Source organism: Penicillium soppii (assembly GCF_028829465.1).
Source record: "Penicillium soppii strain IBT 18220 chromosome Unknown utg000001l, whole genome shotgun sequence".
NCBI lineage: Eukaryota > Fungi > Ascomycota > Eurotiomycetes > Eurotiales > Aspergillaceae > Penicillium > Penicillium soppii.
In genome coordinates this window covers 595185-623089 of record NW_026643231.1, presented here as the reverse complement: position 1 = coordinate 623089, position 27905 = coordinate 595185, and the positions used below count along the sequence as shown (strand labels likewise).

Genomic DNA, 27905 nt, shown 5'->3' with positions numbered 1-27905 from the left:
CACGTACATATTGTATATTTCGGAATAAAATCAGTGCTAAAACCTTCAAAATTGCAGTATACGTGCACGGAGTGTCTCTAGGCTTCGCCAAGTAGCACATCGTCATAGCCCCGCAAAAGGATCAATGGGGTTTGATTGGTTAATCATCACGTGGTTTGAACATCTGAGATCCACCTCGTCCCAGAGAAGTGACCCAGCTACCCATGGTCTCTATTTGTTTTCCGACTTGCAAGGGATACTTCATTTATATCCTTCAGGTGTAAATATTCCAAACTACATTGCCTTTGTGACTCGTGTTAATATATACCAACGCGTTGTGGCATTTGAATTTGTCTACGAGTGCTCCCACACCCGGTGATGTCATAGGACATACTCAGTTCAACCATTATGGAAGCACAACAACGTCGCAGTTCCGGCTTTGAACACAATGCGTGGACTCAAGATGGAACCAGTGTAAAGAGTATGCGAAAATGATTTGATAGAACTTGAAGCAGCATGTTAACATCGAAAAGATGATGGTCGGATCGAGATCGACCTAGATTCCAAAGTCGGTAGGGAGGTCTCCAAGTTGATTCCATTCCTGGATTCAGAGGAATATCCTGAGCAACTGGAGGAGTCAGCTACCGAAATAGGATGCGGCCTTGAACTCAATATTGTCATTCAGGTTGTTGGTAGTCGCGGCGACGTCCAGCCTTTTATCGCGCTAGGCAACGAACTTCAACGCCACGGCCATCGAGTACGACTGGCCACACATGGCGTCTTTGAGTCATTTGTTCGTGATTCCGGACTGGAATTCTACTGCATTGGTGGTGATCCCTCTGATCTGATGGCCTATATGGTGAAAAATCCAGGGTTGATACCACAGATGAAGTCTATTCAGGATGGCGACATTCAACGCAAGCAGGTCATGATAGCTGAAATGCTTCGAGGGTGCTGGAGGTCATGTATCGAAGATGACTCCGTAACAAAAACGCCTTTTGTTGCCGATGCTATTATTGCGAACCCTCCAAGCTTCGCTCATATCCATTGCGCCCAGGCGCTTGGTATTCCACTGCATTTAATGTTTACCATGCCATGGACTAGCACACGATCCTTTCCACATCCTTTAGCGAACTTGAAATACTCAACAACGGAGCCTAAAATGGCTAATTATTTATCCTATGGCATTGTCGAATGGCTCACTTGGCAAGGGTAATGAGTGCCTCCCCTATGTTAGCTATTATTTGCTGACATCTGAATAGCCTTGGCGGTGTTATCAATGACTGGAGAAGGTCTATTGATCTAGAGGAGATATCAGCCACAGAAGGCCCCCGACTAGCGGAGACATTGAAGGTGCCCTTCACATATTGTTGGTCACCTACATTGATGCCAAAACCAGCTGACTGGGCCAGTCACCTTGATGTCTGCGGATTTTTCTTCCGCTCTCCACCGGACTTCAACCCACCTTCGGATCTCGATGCATTCCTTCGAAATGGTCCTCCGCCGGTGTATATTGGTTTCGGGAGTATCGTAATCGAAGATCCTCCGGCTATGACTGCGACCCTCGTCAATGCTGTCAAATCTTGGGGAGGACGTGCTATTATCTCCCGTGGCTGGAGTAACCTCGGCGAGGCAGAATCAACCGACCAGATACTTTATATAGGAGATTGCCCGCATGAATGGCTCTTCCAAAAGGTTTCCGCAGTTGTACACCACGGAGGAGCGGGAACGACGGCGTGCGGTTTACGATTCGGACGGCCGTCCCTCATCGTGCCGTTCTTCGGAGAGTGAGTCGTTGCCAGCTGCTTCGACGATATATTGCTAATGTCATGCAGTCAGTTGTTCTGGGGCAACATGGTTGCCTCCCGCGGGATAGGACCAATGCCGATTCCCCACCGGTCTTTGAACGCAGAAAATCTAGCAGAAGCCATTCGCTTCTGCTTGCATCCGGATACACTATCTGCAGCCGGAGAACTTGCCCGTCAAATGGCCGAGGAAGCTGGCGTTTCTGCAGCTGTCGCATCGTTCCACCGCAATCTTCCGGTCAGCCAGATGAAATGCCATTTCATCGATTCCGAACCGGCAGTGTGGCGGCTAAAACAGGGCCCTAAGGGATCCATGAATATGTCCAAAATAGCAGCAGGACTACTGATTGAAAACTCGCTTCTTGATTCAAACGACCTCAAATCGTAAGAATATTTACACTGACTTTTTTTTAAAAAAAAACCCTGATTAAGCTGACTTTTACTGTTTGACAGGTTTGAAAGCAACCCGATTTTCATCCAGACGCGGCGATGGGACCCGATCACAGGCGGAACGTCTTCGTTGCTCGGCATGTACAAGGACATCCTTACGGCATCGAGCGACGTTGTGATTCGGCCATATAAGGAGTTCAGCCGCGCCCGTCAGCAAAGCGAACCAGAACTTGTTGTCATTGAAACTGCGCGTGGCCAAAACGCTGGCGAACGCCGCCCGTCCGCGGGATTATCCCGTACTTCTGGATCTAATCTACAAGAAGAAGACTGGAAGGTCGCTGGGAATGCCGTTGGGGGTTCTGCTAAGAGCGTGGGAAGGATCATCGCATACTACTACAAGGGTGTGTTGGTAGACATACCTGGAGCTGTCAACGAAGGCCTTAGGGCGGTTCCCCGGCTTTATGGTGAAGATGTCAAGAGCTACGATAATATCAAGGATTTCAAATCCGGAGTTGCTGCTGCCAGTGACAATTTCACGCATGGGTTCTCACATGGCCTCACTGATATTTTCAGGCAGCCATATGAGGGCGGCCAGAAAGACGGTATCAGGGGAGCGATCAAAGGATTTGTGAAAGGGCCAATTGGCATGGGCACAAAAGCTGCATCAGGTTCGTAACTGTTATCCTTTAATTTTGGTCTCTGGACTTCAGGTACTAATTCGCAATTGCAGGTGCGTTGGGTCTGGTAGCTTATCCTGGTCAGGGTTTGGCGAAAAGTTTGCATTCGGCTATCCATTCCAAGACACGCAAACAGATTGTGAAGGCAAGATTAAATGAATCTCAATATCTGGCTAGACAATCATCGAAGGCACAGTCGATGTGCTCGTATGTCCTTGACGCATTTGAAGTTCAACAACGGCAGCCTGCGGAGTCTCGGAGTTCAACGAATATGAGAGAAGATTCCCAGTGAGGGATCCAATGATAATTAGAGAAACAGTTCCAGGTCCTCAAATTTCCAATGCAAGATAAATCCCTGTATATACTAGCCCAATAGCAACGATTTCGCGATTTTGTTGTCATACCGAAATCCGAGACAAACTCCGGATAGTAGCTTCGGGATAGGAATGCCGTATCTAAACCTGTGAGTCACTTCCCCTCTTTGACTATAAACAGAATCACACTTGCACGCTGCAAATAATTCATAGCTTGAAACCAAATCAACAATGTCATTTAATCAGAAAGGAAAACCTTTTCCTCAGCCAGCAGTGGGGTCTACCCAACCATTTTGGCGCACCGAACCCCACCCCCTCGATGACCACCAGACACCGTTGCCGACAGAAACAGATATCTTGATCATCGGTGGCGGTTATGTTGGCGCATCGGCTGCTTATCGCCTCCTTGTAGAGAACAAGCAAAAAATTCCTCCCCGAGTGACCCTTGTTGAGGCCCGTGGTCTTTGCTCCGGCGCCACCGGGCGCAATGGTGAGCCACGCCCAAACATGGCATAATCCGATTTCTTATATTAAGTCCACTTACCAATCTTTGTGCGTGCGTATAGGCGGCCATTTGAGACCTGATATATATTCGGCCACCGCACTGTTCACTGAACGCCATGGCCTTGAGGCTGCAGCGGAGGTGGTGAGATTCGAAATATCCCACCTCAAGCTGTTGGAAGAGTTAGTTCGCAAGGAGAAGATTGACTGTGAACTCACTTTCACGCGCTCTTATGATATGTATCTTGATGAAGACCAGCTGAAGAAAGCCAAAGCCTTTTATGATCTCTTGGTCGCCCAGGGGTTCGACTTTATGGATGATGTCAACTACATGGCTCAGTCCGATACACAAAAGGTACGTGCGAACATCTTTGCAGTGGATCTATTGTTTGATATTGACCATAAACTTCCCAAGACTGCTCATGTCCGAGACGCCAAGGGAGGTTTCAGCTTCCCAACTGGACATCTTTGGCCTTACAAGCTCGTCACGTCGCTCGTCAATATTGCAGTTTCCCACGGCCTGGATCTTCAAACACACACCCCGGTATCTGAGATTTCAGATACTCCTACTGCTGACGGTCTCTGGTCTGTCACAACTAGCCGGGGAGTTATCAAAGCCCGGAAGATTATATTTGCTACCAACGCATTTACCAGCGCGTTAGCGCCGCAGTATGAAAGGGCAATCGTACCCTGCAAAGGGGTCTGCACACAGATAGCAGCTGCACCCGGCGCACCTCACCAAGAGCTACCCGGGACCTATGCCATCCGCCTTGGTCCCAATGCGTATATCTATCAAATTACTCGCAATGACGGCACGATCATTGCTGGCGGAGCGTCCCATACTTTCAGGGATGATACCGAACAGTGGTACAACAATCCTGATGATGGCAAATTAATCGATGTCGGCGTAGACTTCTTCGACGGGTACATGCAGCGCACATTCCTGGGATGGGCGGATAGCGGGGCTGAGGTGAAACATGTTTGGACTGGAGGTACGTGTACACTTCCAGTAGCGGCCATAGCTAATTTGCGCTAATTTGGTCTCGTGGTCTAGTCATGGGATATAGTGCAGATTCGCTGCCCCATGTTGGAAGTGTACCTGGAAAGCAGGGACAATTCATCGCGGCTGGCTTCAATGGTCATGGTATGCCTGTGGCTTTCCTTTCTGGTAAGGCTGCCGCCGATATGGCACAGAAATCGATTTCTTTCGAGGAAACCGGGTTGCCGAGATTGTTCAAAACATCCGAGGCTCGATTGAAACCAATCTATGATGACACCCGGTGATGGATATCGAGTGGGAGCTCTTGATTTGCCAATAGATCATTACCTAGGTGAAGGCAAATGCCACTTGGTTGCTTTGATTATAGTTTGAGTCTCAAGCTCGGAAAACTTGTAATACGATTCCGACACGGCGATAATCTGTTCAATTTCTGGGGTGATGCAGGCAATAATGTGGCCGTGAGATTCAAGGTAAGCCTTCTGGATATTGACACGATGATCTTTTTATGGGAGTCAGCGGGTGCGATTCGTGGGTATATTTTGCTCCAATATTATATACAAAAAGTCCAGCCAAAGGTGAGTACCCTGGCAGATGCATTCGACATGAAACCTGTTCAGCGAGACCAACGATTCAAATTTATGCAACGGGTGCGTCACCCTCAGCTTTCTCAACCAACGCCTTCACAGACCTCTTCTCCTTCTCCATTCCATTACGCCGTTGTGCAGTATCACACAGGTCCAAATTCCCACATTCACATTCCCCATTTCTAAGCCAGCGATAGGTGATACTCCACCTGTTCTCGCGCGGCCTCAAGGACCCATCAGGCATAGTGTCGTTTTTGCGCTTCTTGATGCCATGAGTCCAATGCAACCTTGAGTCCCCACTCATCTGCATCATGCTGCGCGGCGTCAGATCAACTTCGACGCGCTCCTCGCCCCGTCGGAATACCATCATGGCTGGTGCACCAAGTGACAAGGCGTAGAGTTGATCATATGGTTTGTGTGCGTCTACATGAGGGGGGATGCCTGCGCCTGGAGGATAATACTGCAGACAGACTTGGTCTGGTGGGCGGTTTTCGGTTGTCGGGATGAGGGGCTGCAACCATTCTGGAAATTCCTTGTATGGGATTTCGGGGTCTATATCAAATGTTTTATAGTCGAATGTGTAGCCGTAGTGTAGTGATAATCGACCAGGGCGATCGGCCCATTCTAGCTCATTGAGGAAGATGGAGATGAGCTTTTGCTCATGTTCGATAGAGATGAAGTTTTCTTGCCAAATGATGCCATGTGGCTCGATGGGCAGTTCTTTAAATTCCATGTCTTCACAACGTGGTATCAAAAAAATCGATGAATTAATTTGGTGTTTCTGGGGCATTCAAACTCTGATTTTCATGTGTATTGTTTACCTGTATTGATACATGTATTGTTTTTTTACTCCGCGTATCCTTCGAATTATTTCGTTATATTTGGTTCCGGACCGTTTCCGATGCAATTCGAACAATTTACTCGGTTTTCAAAGACATTTGGACAAATAAAGGATTGAAACCATCCTTCAGATCGCTAAAGTAACAGTAGTCATAAGCTCACATGAACATATGCTATGTTCCCCAGGTCCGATACTCAAAGGAAAACTAAAGTACGATAATTGGGCGATGTGTCTAAGTCATGACTCCAAATCTTTGACAGCCCTGAATTTTTTTTTGAAGTGTTCACTCCTGCCAAATGGCTTTCTTCTCATCGGGGCCTATCTGTGCGCGCATTAAGACTTGGTATAACTAGTGCTATTTTATGATATTTATGCTGTGGCGCAGCCTAGAGCCTCCTCACCCGCCAACCCGGAACTCCGAGTGCCAGTAAGCGCATAGTGGAGGCAGTCTTTTCGATAACCCTCATGAATATAAATAAAGACATTGCTTCCGCTAATTTAATCATATGTCTACTTTCCTCAAAAGCTGCAATCATGTCGAATACTACGCACAATGTTGGAAGCGAACACGTTCTGGTAAGCACTTCGCCAGTGCTGTACTTATGAGCCCATGCTAACGGCGACCAGATCACAGGTGTGACTGGATATATTGGCTTCAAAACACTAACAATTGCCCTCGAAAGAGGGTATCGTGTTCGGGCTGTAGTCCGAAGTGAGAAGAATGTCGATGATTTGAAGAACAAAAGCACAATTATTGCGCAAAGCCTTGATCGCGAACAGCTGGAATTCACTGTCATCCCGGAGTTCTTGAAGAAGGATGCATTTTTCAAAGCCCTTGATGGAATCAATGTCATCATTCATCTCGCATCGCCTTTAGCAATTGAGGTAATGCTCCCTCAAAGTCCTTTGCTTCATTTCATCGCTCACAACAATTTTCCGGTAGACCGATGATTATGATGCAGGAATTGTCAAGCCAGCCATCTCGATGGTGACCAGTGTCCTGGAGGCAGCCACTCGTCAGCCTTCAATCAGTCGCGTTGTCTTAACGTCTTCTTGTATGCACATTGACCCCATCATTTCGCATTCCGGAGACTAACACATCAGCAGGTGTGACGATGATTCCAATTGAATGGAACATGAACCCTGACAGCGAGCGTCTATATACAGGTTTGTTTTTAATCCACCAACTTCAAGCACTTCAGTAACTCATGCCGCGATCGTATGTTTAGTGGCCGATACTAACACAAGTGTCTCTGGTCCATTCTCAAGTTCAATGGAAGCATACTGGGCGTCCAAAGCCCTCGCTCGAATTGCGACCAAGGAATTCTTTGAAAAAGAGCGCCCAAAATTCGACTTTGTTAATCTATTACCATCCGTGGTCATTGGACCAGACGATCGTCTGAACACGGATGCAAGTGCGACCATCGATAGTGTCCTCCAGGGCACCCGAGCAGCGGTCCTTGCCCCCGCGTTGAGTGATTCGCTCAACTCCGCATTCCCCTATGTCGGAACGCCAGTTCACGTTGCCGATGTCGCTCGAGCACATGTTGACTCGATAGATTCCCGGCTGGTTCCCGGAAACTCTGAGCATATTCTCTCTTCAGACACCCCAGATGGGGTAGTTTGGGATCGGGACGTCTCTCGCGTTTGTCGCAAATTCTTTCATGGTGATGTTGCGAGTGGGAGATTGCCTCTGAAGGGCTCTTTGACCGCAATCAAATGGAGACTGGATGGGCAGGCGACGGAAAGGATATTTGGATGGCAATTTACGAGTTTTGAAGAAACCATGAAGCAGCTCGTCGCTCAATATCTGCGAATCTTCGCCAATTCAGCCGTTTGAATTAGGCCAAGTTTCCTCGTTGATTTCCTTGAGTCCATTACCGAAAACAGTATTAAGGACATCATCAGCGTTCAAATTTAGGGTTGCAGTGACCATGTTATGTCGTAAGTTGTCCTCGAACAAGCAATTGTCATGCTGGTTTTCTAGCAATGCTCAAGAAAGTAGTGACGTCCCGTATCACGGGTTTGCACCTCAGGCCAAGTCCATGCAGATACGACTATTAACAATCACCAAGACCATAACACGTCAAGCCCGTATTGGAGTTTGGTAATGTCGAGGAAACTAAAGTAGCTCTCACCGAGGCCGGCATGCTCTGATATTCCAAGATTCTCCCAGACAATTTACGCGAGCAAAAAAACTGGTTCATCAAACTTCGGATCAGATCATTATCATAATAAAACCAACTCTAAACATACCCAGCAAAATCATAGACCAGATTCCCCCAATAGGTAAAGTACTCAGGCGAGTCCCGGGGTCGATTATGCGCAAGAACAAAGTCGAAATGACTAATGTCTGCTAGGCTGCGGTGATTAAGAGAGGCGGCGAAAATATCGGTGAGTGATGCTAGACAGGGTTACTAACTCTGCCTTTGTAGACAGGTCATAAAGCATGGGGTGCTGTGCCAACCCTGAAAAAGGCAAATCTAACCCGAAAGGGTTAGAGGTACGCAGCAGCATCCTCATGCATCCCCATTGGGTCATGCATGCATATCCCGTTTGCTTTCATCGATTTCATTACATGGTCTATTGACATATATGGACACGAGGACCCTTTATACAAAGATCTTTATCTCTATTCATTTGAACCCTCCGAGCGCTTGCTATCACTTACCATAGCTATTAATGTAACTCCACAAGAAGAAGGTGTTCGAATCAGGCAAGTGCGATGGCGGTAGTGAATGGCTCCTCCTGGTGTTTTCTCCTTTATTTCCTTTTGTTTCTATTTCTTCTTCTTCTCTTATGTCTTCGAGTTCATTGAGTCAATCGAGCGATACAGTTCAAATTTCTACCTTAGACCAGAATGTAGTCGTAGAGCTGTCGGAGATGTTACATACAACGTAAAAGAGACTTTGGAAGTATACCGACGACCAACTGAGTATGAATACCATCTACTCCACCCCGGAGTCTATGGCCCACAATTCAATTTTTAAGACACACGACTTCAATATTATTGCCGTCCAAATCGAGCACAAAGGCGGAGTAATACGGCTGACGACTCATTTCCTTTCTTATCCCTGGGCCTCCGTTGTCGCGTGCACCATGCTCCCTGTTGAATCGCTTTAGCTGCTTTGTCAATCAAAATGAGAAATGGGCAATGGTAAGCTTACAGTGCGAGTTGGTAGAATTGATCCACAGCTTCAGGGCCTAGCTCAGCCGCATTAGTGGGTCTGTCTAGTATCTCATACAGAGACATACATACTTGGAGCATCGAACGCAATATGCGTTGGAAGGGTATCTTTTCCTTCTGGCAGTTTCTTTAGCCAAAAGTAGGGATAGTCGCTTCCATATCCGATGAGCGCATCGTTTTTGACGCAGATCATCTCGTTGTAGCCAATTGGTTGCAGGACTGTGCGATAAAACGATCGCAAGGCCACAAACTTGGCTGCAGATCCCCAAACAAAAACGTGATTGATAGTCATTTTTTAAAACAATGTGATGAATTAGTTTTGGTATGGTGGAATAACGCGGATTTATATGCTTCCTTGGCTCGGACCCCACCAGCACACTGAAGGAACCCGGAGTTCCGAGTTCAAACACTACATTCCACATCCCAGCTCTCCACCGGCATCTATGCAACACAATGGAAGCCATACCTGAGAAAAAATCGGGGTGTCCATTTTGCGACACCCATTTCAGCCATAGTGCGTCTTCGGTCCCTCGTTACGGCCTTGACTAACTCTACTGCAGGGTCTTCACTCATCCGCCATTTGAAGAACAACTGTAATAAATCCCAACCTCAAAACTTAAGGCGCAAGTCCTGTCATCAGTGCGTTGCAGATAAAGCTAGATGCAATCTTAAGCGTCCTAGTTGCTCGCGGTGTTCCATGAGAAGCATCTGCTGTCAATATACTGGCACAGCATTCACGGGAAGCGCAGGATTTGAGAACAACAGCTTCATTGTCAACGAAACCCATGCAGAAGTATCTACATCACAAGTTTCACTGGCTTCCAATACGCAAAGTTCTCCACAAACTATCGATTCAAATTTATTCGATTCATTCTTCTCAGGTTTGGGCTCCTGGGACTTGACACAGCAAGCAAATCTCGCTCTACGCTCTCCTCATCGTGAATTCACCCTGGACGCATTCTCTTTGAATGATAGCAGTGATAGCAGTCCCCCAGAGTTGATTCCGCTCTCCTCAGGCCCATTACCTCGCCTTGGAGCAGAGGAAGTCACCAATTCAGCAGCCCTAGCTAATCATAGCATGGAGCTCATCTTCCGAGTTCTTCGGAGTTGGCCAAGAATGCTAGCCGAAGACTTTCAGCTACCACCCATATTCCACTCCACTCACATCACACCAAATAAGACATTGCCCGCCCCGTTGGCAAACTGCATAACATTAGCCAAAATGTGGCACGGTCAATGTGAAGGCGCAGAGGAGATGGTCCGTAAAACAATCCTCCGAGAGCTAGACAGCATCGTGGATCACTCCGAGCAATTTGACGAAACAACCCTGTTGGCGGTCTTGCAATCAGTGGTCATCTACACAATCATCCTCCTCTCCCCGGCAGGAAGCCAACAGCGCCTTATGACAGACCATCATATCATCTTTCGCAAAGTCGAGCTGCTAGTTTACCAAATTGTCCACGCAGGTCTTTATCTCCAGGAAGAGCGTACTCAGAAACAACCATCCTGGGAAGCATGGCTCCATGTCACGTCGAAGCGTCGTGCGGTGCTTGCGCTGTATCTACTTCACTGGGCATACTCTGTCCTACACAAAGTACCATGCTTTGACTGCACGGATCTGGGGTTTATGCCCGCGCCAGCTGCAAAGGTTCTTTGGCAGGCACAGACAGAACAAGAATGGAACACGAGGTATATCCACTGGTTGTCGCGCTGGAATGGCCAGGGATATCTGCAAGGTGAGCTTGGCAAGATCCGACCGGGTATTGTCATGAATCCAAGAGCAGAAAGGTGGCTGGAGGAAACTGACGAGTTCGGGTTTATTATGATCTCAATTGGTATTTCATTCACACCGTGTCTTTGAAAACAGATCTGACTTTGATGATACAGTCAACGCAACGGACTTTGATCCACCGTCCGTCAAAACATTATCACACTGAGCGCAACATCGAGGGAGAACATTGGGCCCACTTCCGCAACATCACACCTTGTGACGAGATATGATTTATGAATACAACATATATGCCGTCTAAGAAATTTGGCGACACCAACATATCACTTTATCCTAAGTTGTTCTTGCTCTATACTTGGGTATGCTTTCTTCGTGTGTCTACCAGTGTCTTTCGAGTCTGTCTATAGTGGCCAAAGGGGCATTGCGACCAAGCTGCGATGCCAGGAAAGACATCAAGATCCGAGAGAGGTGATGGACGCCTATCTCTGATATCCGACTTTTCATATCTTTGCATAAGATTTCACAGCAGCATGATCTTTTCCTGCAGTAGAAAATGCAAATACAAAACTATAAAAGCGCATTGGGTATATCTATTGTTGTGCTGACAACCTTCAAGCCATGTACTAGTCGAAAATGATAAATTTGGCGGTTTCACACATTCCGAATGTTGTTAGCCTGAGAAACTAAGATCGTGCTAACATTTGGTTTGCACTTCCAAAACAATCCACCGCATTTCACAAGCTCAGATCAGTGTGAATGAATCCACTTTAATTCTTAGGATCTCAGATGAGAATTTATTTGTGTCGCTCAGTGAACCCGATACCACCTCGGACCGGATTAGGCTCGGAACACGTTCGGGACGCCATTGTTCCTGAGCCGCTCTGCTGTCAACCATGAATCACACCCCTCATCCTTTGAGCGCAGGTAATTTCCGACTTCAAAACCTTCAAATTGGCAAATGCAACATCACAATACCCCCCGCAATAGAGCGAATCCACCCCCACTGCCGTATCGTATAACCCATCTTTAGTGCGGGGGCGCATCCACAATCAAGGCACGGCACATCTTCCCCCTTGCGTCGATTTCCCAACTTATAAATTGCGACCTATCCCTCGTGCGAAGTCCCACGTTACACGCGCAAAATAATCTTGAAGTCAAACCAAAACCACCGACTTCGCGCTCAACATGTATTCTCCCAAAGTTGGTGACACGATTGACAGCTTGGACACACCGTCCATGATTGCAGACCTCGATCTCGTCGAAGCCAACATCAAAAAGCTGATGGACAAGCTTTTACCAACGGGTCTTGACATTCGGCCTCATCTAAAGACAACAAAAAGTGCCATCCTGGCCAGCAAATTGGTCAAGGCTGGAGCAAAAGGCGGTTGTGTGGCTAAAGTGAGCGAGGCAGAGGTCATTGCCGACGCTGGATTCGATGACTTGTTCATTACCTGTGAGGTTATCGGCCCTGCCAAAGTGAAGAGGCTGGTGGACTTGTATCGCAAACACCGGAAGATTAGGATAGTCGTTGACAGCGATGTTGGCGCGACGGCTATCAACGACGCTTTGGCGAGCGCTGGCATTGATGAACCAATCTCCGTTTTAATTGATCTGGATGTTGGGCTTCACCGCACTGGTGTCTTGCCAGGGGAGCCAGTCATGACCCTGGCACAGCATGTTGGAGGCCTCAAGTATTTGAAGCTTATCGGTCTTCACGGCTATGAAGGCCATTTACAGCATTTGCACGATTACGAGGATCGCAAAAGTCAGTGCCTTGAGTCAATGGAGACACTCACCAATACTGCGACCGTTCTACGAAAAGCAGGTTTCAACATCGAAGTGGTCACTACTGGGGGCACTGGAACTGCCGAATTCTGCGCCGCTGTTCCTGGCGTGACCGAGCTTCAGCCTGGCTCTTTCATCTTCATGGACACAGACTATCGGAATGCTGTGGGCACGTTTTATTCGAACAGCCTCACCATTCTATCCACAGTCCTGAGCAAACAAGGTCCTCGCTCAGTGACGATCGACAGTGGACTAAAGTCATTGACCACGGATAGTGGTTTGGCCGAGTGCAAGGACCCGAGATACTCCTATGGCGTTCTTGGTGATGAGCATGGCTCACTCAGTTGGGAAGAAGGTGTACCACCCCTTTCGGTTGGGGATCGTGTTGAGATGGTACCCAGTCACATCGACCCGACGGTTAATCTGCATGACGTTTATTATGCGCATCGCGGGGGCATCATCGAGGAGATTTGGCCGGTTGACTCGAGGGGCAAGGTCCAATAGTATATAAGCATGTGAATTGTTCAAAGCTCCTGATTGGACATAACAAACTTCAAGTTACTACAAAAAATCTCATAACAAGTGAAGTGCTTTGATGACGATACAATTAGAAATGGTACTCAATAAAGCTGTTTCATATTCGTGGCCATCTAGCTATTTGTGAACTCGTAAAATGACACGGATCATCACCAATTTTTGAACAGAAAGGTAAAATCCGCCCTACGTAAAAGAACCCCCCATAAAAAGCAAAATGCTTCGCTAAATAATTAAAAGGCGCAGGCAAAAACCAGTTGCATGCGCATTTTCCATCTCATGCTTCGTAACTCAAAAGGATTCAGCTAGATTGGTAAACCTTGAAGCTCTTAAACTCCCAGTAAGCATTGGTAAAGCTCGTTGCATTATCTCGGACAAACGTCTTGCAAGTATTGGGGCAGTCGCTTTGAGTCTTGTAATACTTGTCCGCACCAGCCCAATCACCGCACAGATCGATATTAGCAATGATACTCTGGTTTTTGAAATGGGACCCGATGCTGCAATCCGTGTTTGGGAAATCTGCAAAGGCCGTACCCCAAGTAGATGGGTCGGGGCTTCCCGAGGTTATATCAGATGGGATATTCGACCGTGCCCACTGCCATACTCGGATTCCGGCACTGCGAAGCTCCATTGCATAGACCTAATAGAAATGATCAGTCTTTCGCGCCCATCTGTAGCAATTCAGTTTCAAACTTACTCCGCCTCCATTGCTGTTGAATTCGGGACCGTAGGTACTGTCAGTGCCAGTCACTCCACAACCCGAATAATCATTCTCTTTGTAGTAACAATTCTTGTTCTGAACGGATCCAGTCTCTTTCCGCTTCACGCCCATCGAGCACCCATCGGATGTGTGGAGGGTTGCTTGGTTGCCAAATGTTCCGCCATTCGCAGCTTCAACGATGTCGATTTCTCCATGCTCGGGCCAATTGCTGGGGTCCGTGAGCCACAAAGCAGGCCATGTTCCACATCCGTAAGGAGTGTGTAGAATGTCGAAAACAAAGAGACCATCAGCGTATGTGTTGTTCGACGTTATCCTCACGGATTGGCGTCCGCTAGCGGCCTGTGATCCACTGTACGTCGTATCCACTTTGAGGACGGCCGATTCACTGCTAGCATAAGTGAGGTTGAGCCATTGAGCATTAGCTCGGCTGATATATCTGCATAAATCGTTAGCATGGATTTGAAACAATGTCTGCACAGGGCTCGTACTGAACGAATCCATTGGCTGGATCGGTTCCCGTAAAGTATTCGAAGTTATCGAAGAAAGACGATCCTGAAAAGGTATCTTGCAAGGTGTAGTCCAGCTTGGAGTAGTTGGGATAGCGATTGGCTCTCACTCCCAGGACTGAGCCCACAATGATCGCCACGATCACGACAATGATGCCTAGTGCGAGAAAGATCTTGTTCTTTAAGGACCATCCTCGCGGGTCCCATTTAGAGTATGGGCTGGCATCTCCATTCCATGATCCGTAAGCAGGCGGGTGTGCACTGGCCAATTGCCCATTTTCTGACATGTGTCCCGCAGTTTGATACCGTCCCTGATCGTCAGCATAAAAGTCGTGCATCGTGACCTGAAGTGTATCGCTTAAAAGAATCACCCCGCGTCAAGAAGCAAGAAGGGTTCGAACTGCGTGAAATCTAACTGAAGGGGTAAATGAGTACAAAAAATAAAAAGTTGCATTAGAAAAAAAAAAGTTGCTCACAGATAAGCCCTTGGCCAAGCAGGCCACGCGTTAGATAAGTGGGTCTAGGCGTCGACAATCTAGGGAGGATCCCTACAACGGTCTCCACGCCTCCCGCTATTTTTATATCTCCAAGTGCTTGGTGTCTCAAATTGTTGCTTGAACTTAAATAAGTACAATATCGTGTTATAAAGTACTTGCGCAACTCCAAATGGGGTTTTTTTTTCTACCTATAAGAAAATATACGTATACCTCAGCAAAGTATTTACGACAAAAATAGCCACTTGTCGCTCTCGTACGACATACAAGGGGCAATTCAACGTTCAGATCTTCTGCTCAATTTCCACGAGCATTACACATAGTTTCATTAGAAAATACACATCCTAAATCATATGTGTATAACTTATATAGTTATGCATGATCACGTGGCTGCCGTATGGGAAAAAGAATGGATCAAAGAAACGGCGCAGTTGGTTTTTGCTGACCACCCTATCTTATTGATAACAAAGCTCCTCCGATGACCTTGGAATATTTCATGTTGCTCCCCGCTTTCTGAGCCCATCAGGAAACAACAATGGCTCTCTAATTACTTTGGCCACATGATCACTCAATCAGTGAAGTCTTGGCTTCGCTGGAAACCACCGAAGAATCAAGGAAAGCATTCATAAAGCCAAAGAAGCCGGCGCAACCTTATGTGTTGGACCCTAGCTTGAAATCTCAGGTCATGGTGTGTACTTGGTCTTTCGTGAGATGATCATGTGTCTTTAAGGCTGTCTGGATCACTTCCTGGAGAATGAGGTTTGCGAAAACTCATGGGACTCGCTGTATTCCATTTTGACTGATCAAACACTCCACGTTATCGTCATCGACCTTGGCCTCTCTATCTTTCACCAGGGTTGCAGATATAACTTAAGGGCCCCTATTTGAAGGGGAATATCTTGTGCCTCCGGCTCAAGTTATATCTTGCCAACGATAAAAACTTTCGCGAAATGCGCCTTTTCGCACCGTGGAACTGACCTGGACATGTCGAAGACCACAAACTCCCGCCGCATTTCCAGGAGCAACAAGGTTGACGTACCGCTCGAATTGGAGATGTGGTACTTTCCACCATCGACACAACCTTTGCGGCCGAAACATGCGAGGAGCTTTTCACACCTAACAGCCCCCATATCACTATGGCACTCAACGGCGTCGAGATATGCACATATAACAGAGGGAGCCATCATTCTCTGTGCAAGCTAGATGAGCGCATTGCTTTAATATCTGAGGCTACTCGCGAAAATGGTGGAGTCTACCTGCATTTTAATCAAATTGGGTGCGATGGCGATAGATTGTGCTACTATGGTTGTGCAATGATCTTCGTCAACGGCAACATCGTGAGGCAGTCAAGTCAGTTCTCGCTCAATGAGGTCGAAGTCGTCACTGCAGCTATCAATCGGCCGTGCAGGCTTATAGAATCGCTCCCTCGCGCGGTCTCCAAGCCGTGGCAGCCCAGCCCCGCAATATGAGCGCATCGAGCTGGATTTCGCTTTATCGCGCGATGACGATGATGTTGATTTGCAGCTCAGGTGTATACCCCCTTAGACCAACTCGATATCACGACCTGGAGGAGTTATTACGCTCGGGCCTGCCTGTTTGCTCTGGGGCTACCTAAGGCGCTCAAAGTCTGCAGGCTATTTCATTCCGCTCTCAAGTGGTATAGATAGCTGTGCTACAGCCACGCTTGTATACTCAACGTGCCGTTTTGTCATTGCGGCGATAAATGGAGGTAATCAACAGGTCATCGAAGATACTAAGCCTATTGCCGCTTTTTCTGAGAACCTTCCCGGGGCTGCTGAAGAGCTTTGCAATCAGGTACTTTGCATTTGCTACATGGGAATGGAAAATCAGAGCAGCAAAGAAACTCGGGATCGTGCCAAAGCTCTGTCCGATCGGATAGGATCATATCACACCGATGTGAATAGTTTCAATTCGACGAGGAATATTTCAACTCAGGCCACTGGCTTCGAGCCTAATTTCTAAGTCCATGGAGGCTCAACCATATCGAACCTGGCTTTACAGAATATCCAAGCACGGTCCCGAATGGTACTCGCATATTACCTTGCCTAGGATTATGTGAAGTCCGTCAACGACCGGAGGTGGCTCACTTCCAGTCCTTGGAAACTCGAACGTGGACGAATGCCCCCGCGGCTACCTCACTAACTATGATTGTTCTTCAACGGACATCAACCCAATCGGATCCATCTTTAAAGTCGATCTTATTCGCTTAACTCATGGTCTTCGACACAGTTCGACATGCCTATTCTGAAAGACTTCATCGATGCCACACCCACCACTGACTTGAATCGATAACCCCGAACACACACAGTCGGACGAGGTTGACATGGGAATGACCTACGCATATCTGTCCCGATATAGTGCCTTGAGGAAACTAAAACATCTCGGTCCATATGGTATGTTCCTTCGTCTTCTAGAAGAATGGAGTGGCGGAGGAAAGCTCAGTCCACATGAGGTCGTTGATATAGCGAATAAATTCTTTCACTCTTATCAGACCAAACGCCATAAGCAGACGGTTGCTACGCCGGCTTATAATGCGAAAAACCATAGCCCGGATGATCATAGATTCGATCTCCGACCTTTCCTGTACCCACCTGTCTTTCAAAGCTGGTCGTTTGCGAAGATTGACAACAGTTGAGGATGTCTCATTGTCCAATTCTCCAATTTCGCTTTTTGGTTTTTATTCTTACTAGATAATATTTCGTTCTAAGTCATACAATTCCTGGAGTTTAGGATCCTCGGATATCTACCGAGGACTTTCGAAGAATGCATAGCTCTATGGCGTTTTGCCTCATCTTCTTGCCATAGCTAGCGCAGCCAGGACTTATTGTGCTCGAGAATCTCTGCTAGAACTGCCTTGTCTTTATCTTCTCGTGTTTCGTTTTCTCGTAGGAGAGGCTCTGCTTCTATGTTATTGGAAACCGGCTTTCATTTTGTATAGAAAGAACCTCGAAAGCTCTCAAAGATCATGGTTTATAATCATTTGAACCAGGTGCTTCACTTGAGATAATGTTACCTGCTGGGTTTGGATCCAATGCCAATGCCAAGCAATGTGCATAAGATGGTGTTATTTCTTTGGTAAAATACATGTTCATTCTGATATTCAAATTTGTGAACCGACAGTGGCAGCTTTAGTTTCCATACCACAGATGGCTGAAAGATGGCTGAAAGATATGGGGAAGAGGGAAAAACCTACAATATTGCATGTTCATCCTAGTACTCTGGTTCTTGAACACTCCAGCCACCTTCATTCATATATGTTAGTTGTACTAAACCAGGCCAGCGACCGGTCTTAGATGTTCACATTGCTTTAGAAAAACCACACATGGCACTTGATATTGACAATCTACTTTCAGCTCAATATTCTCACTGCTACTTCCGGTTCCTTTCTCGGCCATTTTCAGTAGCCTGCTTTGCGGTGGTCTCTCCCAACGAAAGCAGTATTGTCCCTTCCTCATAGCAGTGCGTCTGGTCCGTGGACCCGTCCGCCAAGCTGCCTCCCCATCCGAGGTTTTGCCAAGTTCGAAAGGTACGCTGTATTCAGGCGGGTCTCGTAGATCCGGCCATATAAGTCGATTGGGTGCATTGAGAAACTTTTCCGTATCCCCGTCAACTCGCTGGGTTGCAACCCAGTCATTCAAAAAGCTGCAAAACTTCGATACGTCAGAGTCAAGTTTGTGATTACAAGGCCACTCGGGAGACCCTGAACCATTTCCATTGTTCGATCCCAATGCGGCATACTCGTGAAATGTATATCGTTCGCAATTATCTCGTAAATGGTTGACACAATGCCAAGCACATCATCTCGACCATCCATTAAACATTTCTTCCCGTGTGCAGCTCTATCAAAATCGAAGAGAAGGACTCTGCCGGTGTCGGGATCATTGAGAAGATTCCGGGGCGCGATGTCTTGATTCATGATCCCCAGCTCTATATTCAGGAAATCCAGGAGTTGGGTAAGCTGCTGTATCCACTCAAACCGAAAAGGAATTTTAAGATCTTTAAGGGTTCCACCTGGTATATACTTCATGGTGAAACCAATCACCCGAGACTCCACATCTTCCAGAACAACACAATCAAATGGTACTAGTTTGGGGTGTGGAGGCAGGCTTTTGAGAAGATGAACTTCATCCCAAGCCATCTTTGTTGAAGACGACAGTTCAACAAATTCCGGATTCATCTTCATATGATAAGAGATCAACAAATGGTCCGAGCCGGTCGACCTCTTGGAGTTTGGAGTACTGTATTGTACGACAATCGGTAAAAAAGTTGAACAGTCGATAATGGATAATAAGCCATGAAAACAGTATCATCCTCTTGCGGGTCTATCGAGACTTCAGTCAGAAGCCCATTGTCGTCAACGTTTTGCGTGTTAATCAGCTTATTTCTCCAGAATCAGGGTCTCTGCATCCTCTTCGCGTGGAAAAAGCTTCGCCGTGCCTTTGATTTTCACTATCCACAGTCGATCCCAGTCCCACACGTTGCAGTAAGCCTTGGTTGTGGGGTCTTCTGACCGGCCGAAGTAGGACTGCCCTCGGACCGAGAGTTCTATTCGGGTGGTATCATAACGAAACAAATACTCAAGGGCGATATGTGTATTGTCACGAAATGTGAGCCATCGACGAATTTCGACACCGACTTTACCGCAGGAGCTTGACGTGTGTTTTGCTTTTTCTCTCGAGGGGATGTCTACGCGCCTGGACCATGTGTGATCATTCGATTCCAAGCCACTTGCAAGGCTCTCTTATCAATTTACATTCATGGGTCACATCTTAAGGCATGAAGGACCATTGTACGGAGTACATGCTCAGTCTCTAGAGAACTCAGAACTGTGGAAAGATAGTAAATGTGAGTAAAGCGGGTCACTTAATTACATACAATATCGTATGTTCGCAGAACAGCCCTGTTCAGGTCGAAACCAAGGGTTCTTGTTTACGACCTTTACAGCCCTTTTTACATATTATACAACTTAAATCGAATTTTTCCTTTGTCCCACTTTTGATCGCTTGTCTGGGTTGGTTGGCGGTTAGAATGGCAATGGAATATCAACAAAATACCCACATAGGAACCCATTTACAATGCTTCAAGGCCTTTTGGGATGCACTCGTTACAGTATACAATTTTGTGTCACACAGATCTTGGAATGATCCTTTTGGCAATTCATCAAATGCAAGTATATCAACTATCCTCCGTACAGCGTTGGTGGTTTCGTGCAGCTGTAGAGCCAGTTCAACAGCCCACAAAATAAACCTTTGTTGCCTAAACGACGCATCTTTTTTCTCAAGTATTAAAAAGGCTTTCTTCTTCTGGTATAGCCTTGGTGTGCTTACATCTGATCAACAACTGGGCATTTGATCAAAGTTCAGTGCCTTATCTTCCAAGGTTGGGTCTATGTATGTGCTGCCGTCCTCACCTCCCATTGGTCATCCAAGCCTCCAATGGGATTGCACGTATCTTGCTAGACACAATGTACAACGTGCATATTTATTGATTTAAGCTGCTCCTCGCTTCGTTGGCACTTTCGCATGTCACATTTGATGGGACAACGCGGTCAGAACTATTCCTGGTAGCCTAGCAAATCACGACATAGCGGCTCGAGAATCAACGAAATAGAAATAGTGTAAGGAGCTTCAATAAGACAAAATGGGTTGGTCTAATCTACAGTTGGTCTTTGTGCTGGGGAACGAAGATGCCAGATGATCCCACGCCCTCAGTGCAAAATCGATGCGCCAAACTCTTTATCATGTCCACTGGCCTTGGTCCACAGTTCTTTTCCATCGAAACAATTGGCAAGCTAGTAGATTTTGGTGTCTCCACCTCAAGACAGGAAAAATAAATCCGCGACAATAAGGGGTGCAGAAACGAATGCGAAGAGCTGCCCAATAAAGCCCATTCGGGCGTTAACGCACCATTTTTCCAATTACCCCTGATAACAACGAGCTTGCCTCGTTGTACAAGCTATCATGCAATATACGGAGTGCATGATGTATCTATCATGTCTATCAATACAATATTGCAGGTACTGAGCAAACATGAACTTTACTTGGTTTTGAGGACCCATATTAGGTCTCCACTATATCCACTGTCAACCCGAAAAGAACCATGAACAGGGGGGAATCAAGTTCCCGTACCTTTTACAACGCGAAAATTTCCCAGATCGCAGACCCACCTTGTACACGATCGCGGCACAGTGATTTCAGCTTTGTTCGCCATGGGACCACATTTATATGGATATTTTGCAGCCACCATTTGTTTTGTTTGGTCTCCTATTGCTCCGCATAGAGGAATACGCCCGCACCTGAGAGTAAGACACACTGATCTTCATCGCATGTATACGTTGTAGGCAAATGGCAAAATTCGAGTAGTATGTCCACTTTGAGTTGGTTTTTCAAAAGCCCCCATGGCGACTGTCAACCCTCGGTCGATCAGTGATCAATTGTATCTGGATACGCTCCATGGTATACAACACTGGGCAGCGGATGTTCAGATAAGCGGCATTGGACCACCCACGTTCAAAGGTATTCTGCTATTCAGGCAGTATCTCATATCACGCCACAGGCCACAACAATAGCACAGAGGTCGGGACTCAGATTCATTTTCACCGATCGACCGATCAGATTGATAGTTTGAGTTAGTCCACTCAGCTCAGCCAAAGCGGCGGGTCGGAACTAACTCAGGGATAGGTGGGTCAGGTTCGTCAGTGTGCTGATCATGCAAGGTCGTACCGCACTATACATATTGTACATACATGCACAGTACTACAATTTTGTTTATCCGGTACGAGTATAATAAACCCACTGAACAGAATGTTCTCGTGGAAAATGTCCAGTCCAATGAGATGATATTACGATACCCACTTCTTTTTCGGACGGCCGAGCTGCTTTGTCAATATCTTCCCGACGGAGGAATAATCGAATGTTTCGATTGATCATCCAACCAGTCACAAGCCTGTGATCTAATGTGTGTGTAGCGCGTCAATTTTTTGTTACGCGGGCCGCAGCTGTGAAGCTCATGTTCCGAAGTTGTCAGACCCCCATGAGTGCTAACATAGCTTAATCTGACGTCAAATTCAAGCATTTAACAAAGGGCTAGTACTGTGATAATGTATTCGAAACATACACTGGCAGCTTGAACAATGCAGTTTCCTATTTGTTTCAGCCATGTCGAGAGAAAAGGGTGTGCTTGTGGATATTCATTAAATGGGTGTGGGCTAATACTTGTATTTGACAAATCGTCTAAGATCGATCGGCAGTGACTAGCGACACCAAATTCGGAGGGACTCGGCGATGATGTGGATACAAATCCAGCCAAGAGATCCAACTATCTCTCAAAACACTGAAGATAATGGCAGCCCCCCTTGACATTTCAAAAATACCTTTTGACAAGCTGCAAGGGGAATGAAACCAATGAAAGCGATAACAATGTGATGCAGAGAATTTAAAAAGAAAAGAAAATTAGTAAAATACGGTGTGGAAAAGTCAATCGATCATGATATGGAGCTAGTGGGGATGGTCGAAGTTATTGCTCCACTGTGACCAAGATCCTCAGCCGCTGATCGACATCGCATTTGAAAGGTTCGATACAATTTTTATTGTACGAGGTATCAGAACTTGTGGATCATGCTTTCTTTTTGTTACATTTATTTACTTTTTCCCTCTGCTTTTTCATTTCATCTTCTCTTCTAATTTTCTCTCTCTCTCTCTCTTGTTACCATTCTCACTTGGATCGGACTTTGGAGAACAGTGAGGAAGTCATCCAAGAGCTATATCGAAACATATAATCTTGCTTATTATAATTCATCATGATGCCCCCTAAGCCCACCGCTCACACGAGCGCAACTCTCGGGATATGGAGACGGCTACGAGACCTAAAGAGCAGGGAGGAACAAATCGTCCTGGACGGTAACAACCTCGATATTGCCTCTATCATCGCTGTCGCCCGCCACGGTGTCAAACCCACAATCAGCTCGGACGAAGAGCTTGCAAAGCAGCTGGATCTCTCCGTAGATACCCTCGCCGAGTATCTTACTCACGACTGGGTCGTTTATGGCGTCAACACTGGTTTCGGGGGCAGTGCCGACACCAGAACCAACCAGCACATTGACCTGCAGACCCACCTGCTTCAATTCATCCAGAGTGGAATTATCACCGCCGCCGATAAAGACCCCGCCAACAACTGGGAGCGCGAGCCCTCCCGTGTTATGCCACCTTCCTGGATTCGCGCCACTATCGTCACACGCGCAAATCAGAACCTCCGAGGCCACAGTGCCATCCGCAAGTGTGTACTCGACAGCCTGCTTGACTTGCTCCACAATGATATCATCCCCATGGTTCCCCTGAGGGGTACCATCTCCGCTTCTGGAGATCTCATGCCCATGTCCTACATTGCTGGTGCAATCACAGGAAACCCCGATGTCTTTGTCCAGATGGGCAAGGGCTCAAAGACCAAGGTCGTGCCTGCCTCGCAGGCATTGCAGGAGAGCGGACTCTCCGCCTCCGGACTTGGCCCCAAGGAGGGTCTTGGTCTCATTAACGGCACTGCTCCTTCCGTCGCCGTTGCCAGTATGGTGCTTTATGATACCCAGCAGCTCGCAGTGCTGTCTCAAATGTTGACCGCATTTGCGTCTGAATGTTTGGCAGGAAACGTGGAGTGGGCCCAGCCTTTCTGCCACGACACTCGCCCTCACCCTGGTCAGAGTGAGGTCGCAACTAATATCCGTCACTTCCTGAAGGGCTCCCAATTTGTTGTTGGCTTGACCTCAAGGAAGAAGACTGGTGAAGGTCTGTGCCAGGACCGCTACTCCACCAGAACCGCCCCCCAATGGGTCGGTCCTTACCTCGAGGATCTCCTCCTCGCACAAGAACAGTTGGAAGTGGAGCTCAACTCCACATCAGACAACCCCATCGTGGACACCAGCAAGCTGGACGATGAAGCCGATGGAGCCGTCTACTCCGGCGGAAACTTCCAAGCCGCTTCCGTTACCTCCGCCATGGACAAGGCCCGCATGTCCATTCAGATGATTGGCCGCATGCTTTGGTCCCAGGTCACTGAGATCATCAACCCCGTCACTAATAACGGCCTTGAGGCCAACCTTAATGCCAGCGATCGCGAGAACTACACCATGAAGGGTATCGATATCAACATGTCGGCTTACATGTCTGAGTTGGCTGCACTCGCTGCTCCCGTCTCTGCTCACGTCATGTCCGCTGAGATGCACAACCAGGGCATCAACTCCCTGGCACTCATTTCCGCCCGCCGCACTATGGAGGCCGTTGACTTGCTTGCACACATGAGTGCTTGCCACCTCTTCGTCTCCTGCCAGGCTGTCGACCTCCGCGCAAACCACAAGCGCTTCCTTTCTAAGCTCCGCGAGATGGTTACCGACACTACGCCAAAGGGTGCCTTGAACGGACTCGGATTATCGACTTCACAGATCGAGACACTCAGCGCCTCGCTCTTCCCCATCATTGAGGATGCCTGGTACCAGGCCAACACCAACTGCTGGAAGGACCGTGTCACCTCCGTGGTCAAGTCTGTTACCACCCCCATCACCGAGTTCCTCGTCACCAGTGAACACGAGTGCTCAGTCGCCGATATTATTGCCTTCAAGAAGAGCTTCCAGAGCATCGTCTCCGAGGCCGCTGAAGGCATGTTCTACCCCGGCCCCGTCATTCCTACTGAGGAGGTTGCCGCCCAACTTGGTCAAGGCTCTGCTCAGCTATACAACTGGGTGCGCTCAACCCTCAACGTGCCTCTCCACCGCGGTCTCAAGGACGACCCCTTGTACAACGCCCAGAAGGGTCTCCCCACCGAAGGCAAGAAGTCTGTCGGAAGCTGGGTCAGCACTGTTTACGAGAGCTTGTTGAAGGGTGGAATGATGGAGATGGTCATGGATGGCCTAGATGGTTACACCGCCAACGGCGTCTCCAACGGTGTGCACAAGGCCAACGGCACCAACGGTGTTCACAGCACCAACGGCACCAACGGTGTTCACGGCACCAACGGCACCAACGGTGTTCACAACACCAACGGCACCAATGGTGTTCACGGTGTCAATGGTATCAATGGTGTCCACACCAACGGTACCAACGATACCAATGGTATCAAGTGTTAAGATTTAACGAAAAGAGCCCTCGCCATATTGGTGGTTTGTTTAATTGTCATAGACTTCTTTATATAGCTTTCCTAATACACATCTGTAATTCATTGAGAATTGATAATCCTCTCATCACTTTATATTGATACTTGTTATATAACGTAGTAGTAGATACTATGAGAAAAATGATCTAAGTCATGTAACGAAGCTAACAAAATGTGAGATTGTTTTATCGAGTTCTTGTTTCTTTGTTGCTGTAGCTTTGTTCCCCGAAGTGCAAATTGAAGCCCAACAGGAACTCGACAGAGTGGTTGGAAACAACCAGCTCCCATGATTCACCGATCGAGAAAATCTCCTATACATTAATTCTCTAGTCAAAGAGGTGCTTCGATAGCACCTAGTCCTTCTAATAAGCCCATCTTATACTTTAACAGAAGAAGATATATGTGAGGGATAGTTTATTCCGAAAGGATCATCTTTCCTAGCTAGTACTTAGAATGTCATTCATGGATTAATCTCCTAGGAAACAACAGCTTTTGATCGATTATCTTTTAGGGCATTTACAAACGATCCAGACATCTACCATGACCCTTTGATCTTTAAGCCACAACGTTTCTTGGCTTCTTTAGATGGTCGCCTTCTAGAGCGAGGTCCACATTTGCTTGTCTTTGGGTTTTTGCTCGCCGAATCTGCCCTAGGTATACTCTAGCGAGTACGAATATATTTTGGATCATCGTACAGACCCTCTCAGTCTTCAACATCGCGAAGCCGACACTGAAGGGCAAGCTACGGGAGATTTCCGCGGATTTTCTTTCGGGTACGATTAGCCACCCTGCACTATTCAAGATTTCAACGCAGCCGCGCAACGCAAAACATAGAGGATATTCGCTCACTAAAGCAGATCTATCCTTGTAAAAATAGTGATGCAGTACTTCTGAGAATGTGATAAAGTGAACATATTGCACCGGGAACGGCCAGGCTAGTTTCCAAGGTTATCATGTCAGAGAAAAGTCCTCAAGCTTGGCATTCACCTTTCTACATACATCCTTTTCTCTCAAATCAAAAGACACCAAAGCTTTGAGTTGTTGCCGTAGGAAGTCTACAACTCTTAAATTTTTTTGGTGAATCTTGAAACAGGATCTCACTCATTCCTTTGAAAGGCATATCCTTTGTTCTTTTTTGCCTCGAATTCATGGGACTAGCAACTAATAATGAAACCATCAGTGCAATCTTCCGTTTGACTTCATTGGCATATCAAGGATTTTAAGACTATTAAAGATCCAAGAATGTCCGTCTCAATTTTCCTCCTCGTTCTCAACAACTTTCTTAACAACCCGATCACTCGGTATTTTTCATCCTTGTTCTTCTACCTTCCAACATGGACCCATTCACTTGGAAGCCTTCCAAGGGTTTTTTTAACACTGAATCTTTCTTTCTCACCATGTGGCAGCCTCTTGGGCTTAACGACGGGGCCCTGGATCAAGCGTCTGTCAGAGCCCTTCTCGGGATGTCTATTTTCCTGTGGCACGAGCTCATATGGCTGCCTCTGGAAGGTCCAATTGCGAGCGTCTCCCGCTTTCGAGAACTTGGCGCGAAAAGCTTCGGACTCACTCCCTGGATTTGATCCCAGGAGCCAGACACAAAAGCACTTGGGAATTTTCTCTATAATTGTGTCAGACTTCTTCGATTCATCGAACCTGATCACTGGATCTCCTTGAAGCCGGAAGATAAAGTATACGTCCTCAATGGAGATTTATACCAGCTTCAACTGCCAGCAGAGACATCGGGGGTCCCTCCAGTGGCAGTTGGGACTTCTTCGGCAGCAACGAGGGGTGAAAGTCCACAACAACAACAAAACTCTAGCTCTGAGGACGAATCATCCACAATTGGACCTCGCAAGCGCAGAAGAAATGATTCAGACCACAACGATGACTACCACGGCCCATCTTCCATAAATAAGTCTGGAGGCCCATGCGAGGTTCCAGTTGGTTCTAGTTCCACGCTGGGAAGTCTCCAGAGACACCCAGGCGATACGCGTGGTGGAGATGAAGAGGAATCTGATGAGCAGGAAGGAGAAGGTCAGGATGAGGATGGCCAGGATGAGGATGGCCAGGATGAGGATGGCCAGGATGAGGATGGCCAGGATGAGGATTGGCAGGAATGATATGAGTCTGAAGGAACTGCACAGAGGATCATCGTCCTTTTTATTTTTCTTTGTCTTTTTCGTTTCTCTCACAAGCATTTCTTCCGCGACTATTATCTTCAAACTGTATAAGCAATGAGAAGTGCTATGTGCGAATAGCCCAATGTAGCATAAAGTGTTCAAGTTAATTTCTATAATAGAGAAGTATTTTCATATTTATATTTCCATTTCACCATTATGATTGACACATTCACACCACTCCGTATTGTTTAGTTGGACTTCACTCTGAAAAACCCTTTCATTTGTCTCAAGTTTTGGTCTCTTACAGGCCGTTTCAGCGAAAATTCAGGAGCACGTAGAAATGTGTCTCGCCGATTAAAATTTTGAATGTACTGACCGTTCAAAGGCATCGCGAAAGAAATTGGCCCCTTAGAGGGGGCGGGATATTTTACTTCCTTTGAATATTATTTGGCGCCTTATATTTCAGGCGACAATTTGAGTCCGGTGGAATTGGGCAGAATTGCGTGTTATCGACTTGTTTACACTTTACACCATTTTAGCATTCATTTGGCTATTGGTCCACACTCCCGCAGTCGTATCC

At 47.0% G+C, this 27905-nt stretch overlaps 13 protein-coding genes across 13 annotated transcripts; 9 read left to right on the top strand and 4 right to left on the bottom strand.

Moving 5' to 3' along the window:
- Window positions 1-387: 387 nt before the first annotated feature.
- On the top strand, window positions 388-3143 carry N7529_000224 (glycosyltransferase; the record flags this gene model as incomplete). The annotated part of the gene is made up of 6 exons (XM_057235755.1): window positions 388-460; window positions 513-1191; window positions 1242-1766; window positions 1815-2168; window positions 2238-2842; window positions 2905-3143. The coding sequence occupies 6 exons, from the start codon at window positions 388-390 to the stop codon at window positions 3141-3143; spliced, it is 2475 nt and encodes an 824-aa protein (XP_057102558.1).
- A 253-nt stretch (window positions 3144-3396) lies between these two features.
- Window positions 3397-4950, top strand: N7529_000223 (NAD(P)/FAD-dependent oxidoreductase; the record flags this gene model as incomplete). Its single annotated transcript, XM_057235754.1, has 3 exons — window positions 3397-3655; window positions 3732-4658; window positions 4721-4950. 3 exons carry the CDS (start codon window positions 3397-3399, stop codon window positions 4948-4950), a joined length of 1416 nt encoding a protein of 471 aa, XP_057102557.1.
- Window positions 4951-5302: 352 nt separating this feature from the next.
- Window positions 5303-5983, bottom strand: N7529_000222 (uncharacterized protein; the record flags this gene model as incomplete). The annotated part of the gene is made up of 1 exon (XM_057235753.1): window positions 5303-5983. One exon carries the CDS (start codon window positions 5981-5983, stop codon window positions 5303-5305), a length of 681 nt encoding a protein of 226 aa, XP_057102556.1.
- Window positions 5984-6625: 642 nt separating this feature from the next.
- On the top strand, window positions 6626-7931 carry N7529_000221 (NAD-dependent epimerase/dehydratase; the record flags this gene model as incomplete). Its single annotated transcript, XM_057235752.1, has 5 exons — window positions 6626-6667; window positions 6719-6976; window positions 7035-7146; window positions 7199-7258; window positions 7321-7931. 5 exons carry the CDS (start codon window positions 6626-6628, stop codon window positions 7929-7931), a joined length of 1083 nt encoding a protein of 360 aa, XP_057102555.1.
- Window positions 7932-9070: 1139 nt separating this feature from the next.
- N7529_000220 (VOC family protein) lies at window positions 9071-9570 on the bottom strand (the record flags this gene model as incomplete). The annotated part of the gene is made up of 3 exons (XM_057235751.1): window positions 9071-9197; window positions 9259-9322; window positions 9351-9570. The coding sequence occupies 3 exons, from the start codon at window positions 9568-9570 to the stop codon at window positions 9071-9073; spliced, it is 411 nt and encodes a 136-aa protein (XP_057102554.1).
- A 405-nt stretch (window positions 9571-9975) lies between these two features.
- Window positions 9976-11139, top strand: N7529_000219 (uncharacterized protein; the record flags this gene model as incomplete). The annotated part of the gene is made up of 1 exon (XM_057235750.1): window positions 9976-11139. One exon carries the CDS (start codon window positions 9976-9978, stop codon window positions 11137-11139), a length of 1164 nt encoding a protein of 387 aa, XP_057102553.1.
- Window positions 11140-12192: 1053 nt separating this feature from the next.
- Window positions 12193-13296, top strand: N7529_000218 (DSD1 family PLP-dependent enzyme; the record flags this gene model as incomplete). Its single annotated transcript, XM_057235749.1, has 1 exon — window positions 12193-13296. One exon carries the CDS (start codon window positions 12193-12195, stop codon window positions 13294-13296), a length of 1104 nt encoding a protein of 367 aa, XP_057102552.1.
- A 331-nt stretch (window positions 13297-13627) lies between these two features.
- Window positions 13628-14891, bottom strand: N7529_000217 (glycoside hydrolase family 16 protein; the record flags this gene model as incomplete). The annotated part of the gene is made up of 3 exons (XM_057235748.1): window positions 13628-13966; window positions 14024-14483; window positions 14536-14891. The coding sequence occupies 3 exons, from the start codon at window positions 14889-14891 to the stop codon at window positions 13628-13630; spliced, it is 1155 nt and encodes a 384-aa protein (XP_057102551.1).
- A 565-nt stretch (window positions 14892-15456) lies between these two features.
- On the top strand, window positions 15457-15935 carry N7529_000216 (uncharacterized protein; the record flags this gene model as incomplete). The annotated part of the gene is made up of 3 exons (XM_057235747.1): window positions 15457-15481; window positions 15629-15739; window positions 15778-15935. The coding sequence occupies 3 exons, from the start codon at window positions 15457-15459 to the stop codon at window positions 15933-15935; spliced, it is 294 nt and encodes a 97-aa protein (XP_057102550.1).
- Window positions 15936-16031: 96 nt separating this feature from the next.
- On the top strand, window positions 16032-17030 carry N7529_000215 (uncharacterized protein; the record flags this gene model as incomplete). Its single annotated transcript, XM_057235746.1, is given in 4 exon segments — window positions 16032-16105; window positions 16171-16449; window positions 16464-16578; window positions 16593-17030. 4 exon segments carry the CDS (start codon window positions 16032-16034, stop codon window positions 17028-17030), a joined length of 906 nt encoding a protein of 301 aa, XP_057102549.1.
- A 1672-nt stretch (window positions 17031-18702) lies between these two features.
- On the bottom strand, window positions 18703-19251 carry N7529_000214 (uncharacterized protein; the record flags this gene model as incomplete). The annotated part of the gene is made up of 1 exon (XM_057235745.1): window positions 18703-19251. The coding sequence occupies one exon, from the start codon at window positions 19249-19251 to the stop codon at window positions 18703-18705; it is 549 nt and encodes a 182-aa protein (XP_057102548.1).
- A 3615-nt stretch (window positions 19252-22866) lies between these two features.
- Window positions 22867-25179, top strand: N7529_000213 (aromatic amino acid ammonia-lyase; the record flags this gene model as incomplete). The annotated part of the gene is made up of 1 exon (XM_057235744.1): window positions 22867-25179. The coding sequence occupies one exon, from the start codon at window positions 22867-22869 to the stop codon at window positions 25177-25179; it is 2313 nt and encodes a 770-aa protein (XP_057102547.1).
- A 1268-nt stretch (window positions 25180-26447) lies between these two features.
- N7529_000212 (uncharacterized protein) lies at window positions 26448-27325 on the top strand (the record flags this gene model as incomplete). Its single annotated transcript, XM_057235743.1, has 2 exons — window positions 26448-26506; window positions 26839-27325. The coding sequence occupies 2 exons, from the start codon at window positions 26448-26450 to the stop codon at window positions 27323-27325; spliced, it is 546 nt and encodes a 181-aa protein (XP_057102546.1).
- Window positions 27326-27905: the final 580 nt, after the last annotated feature.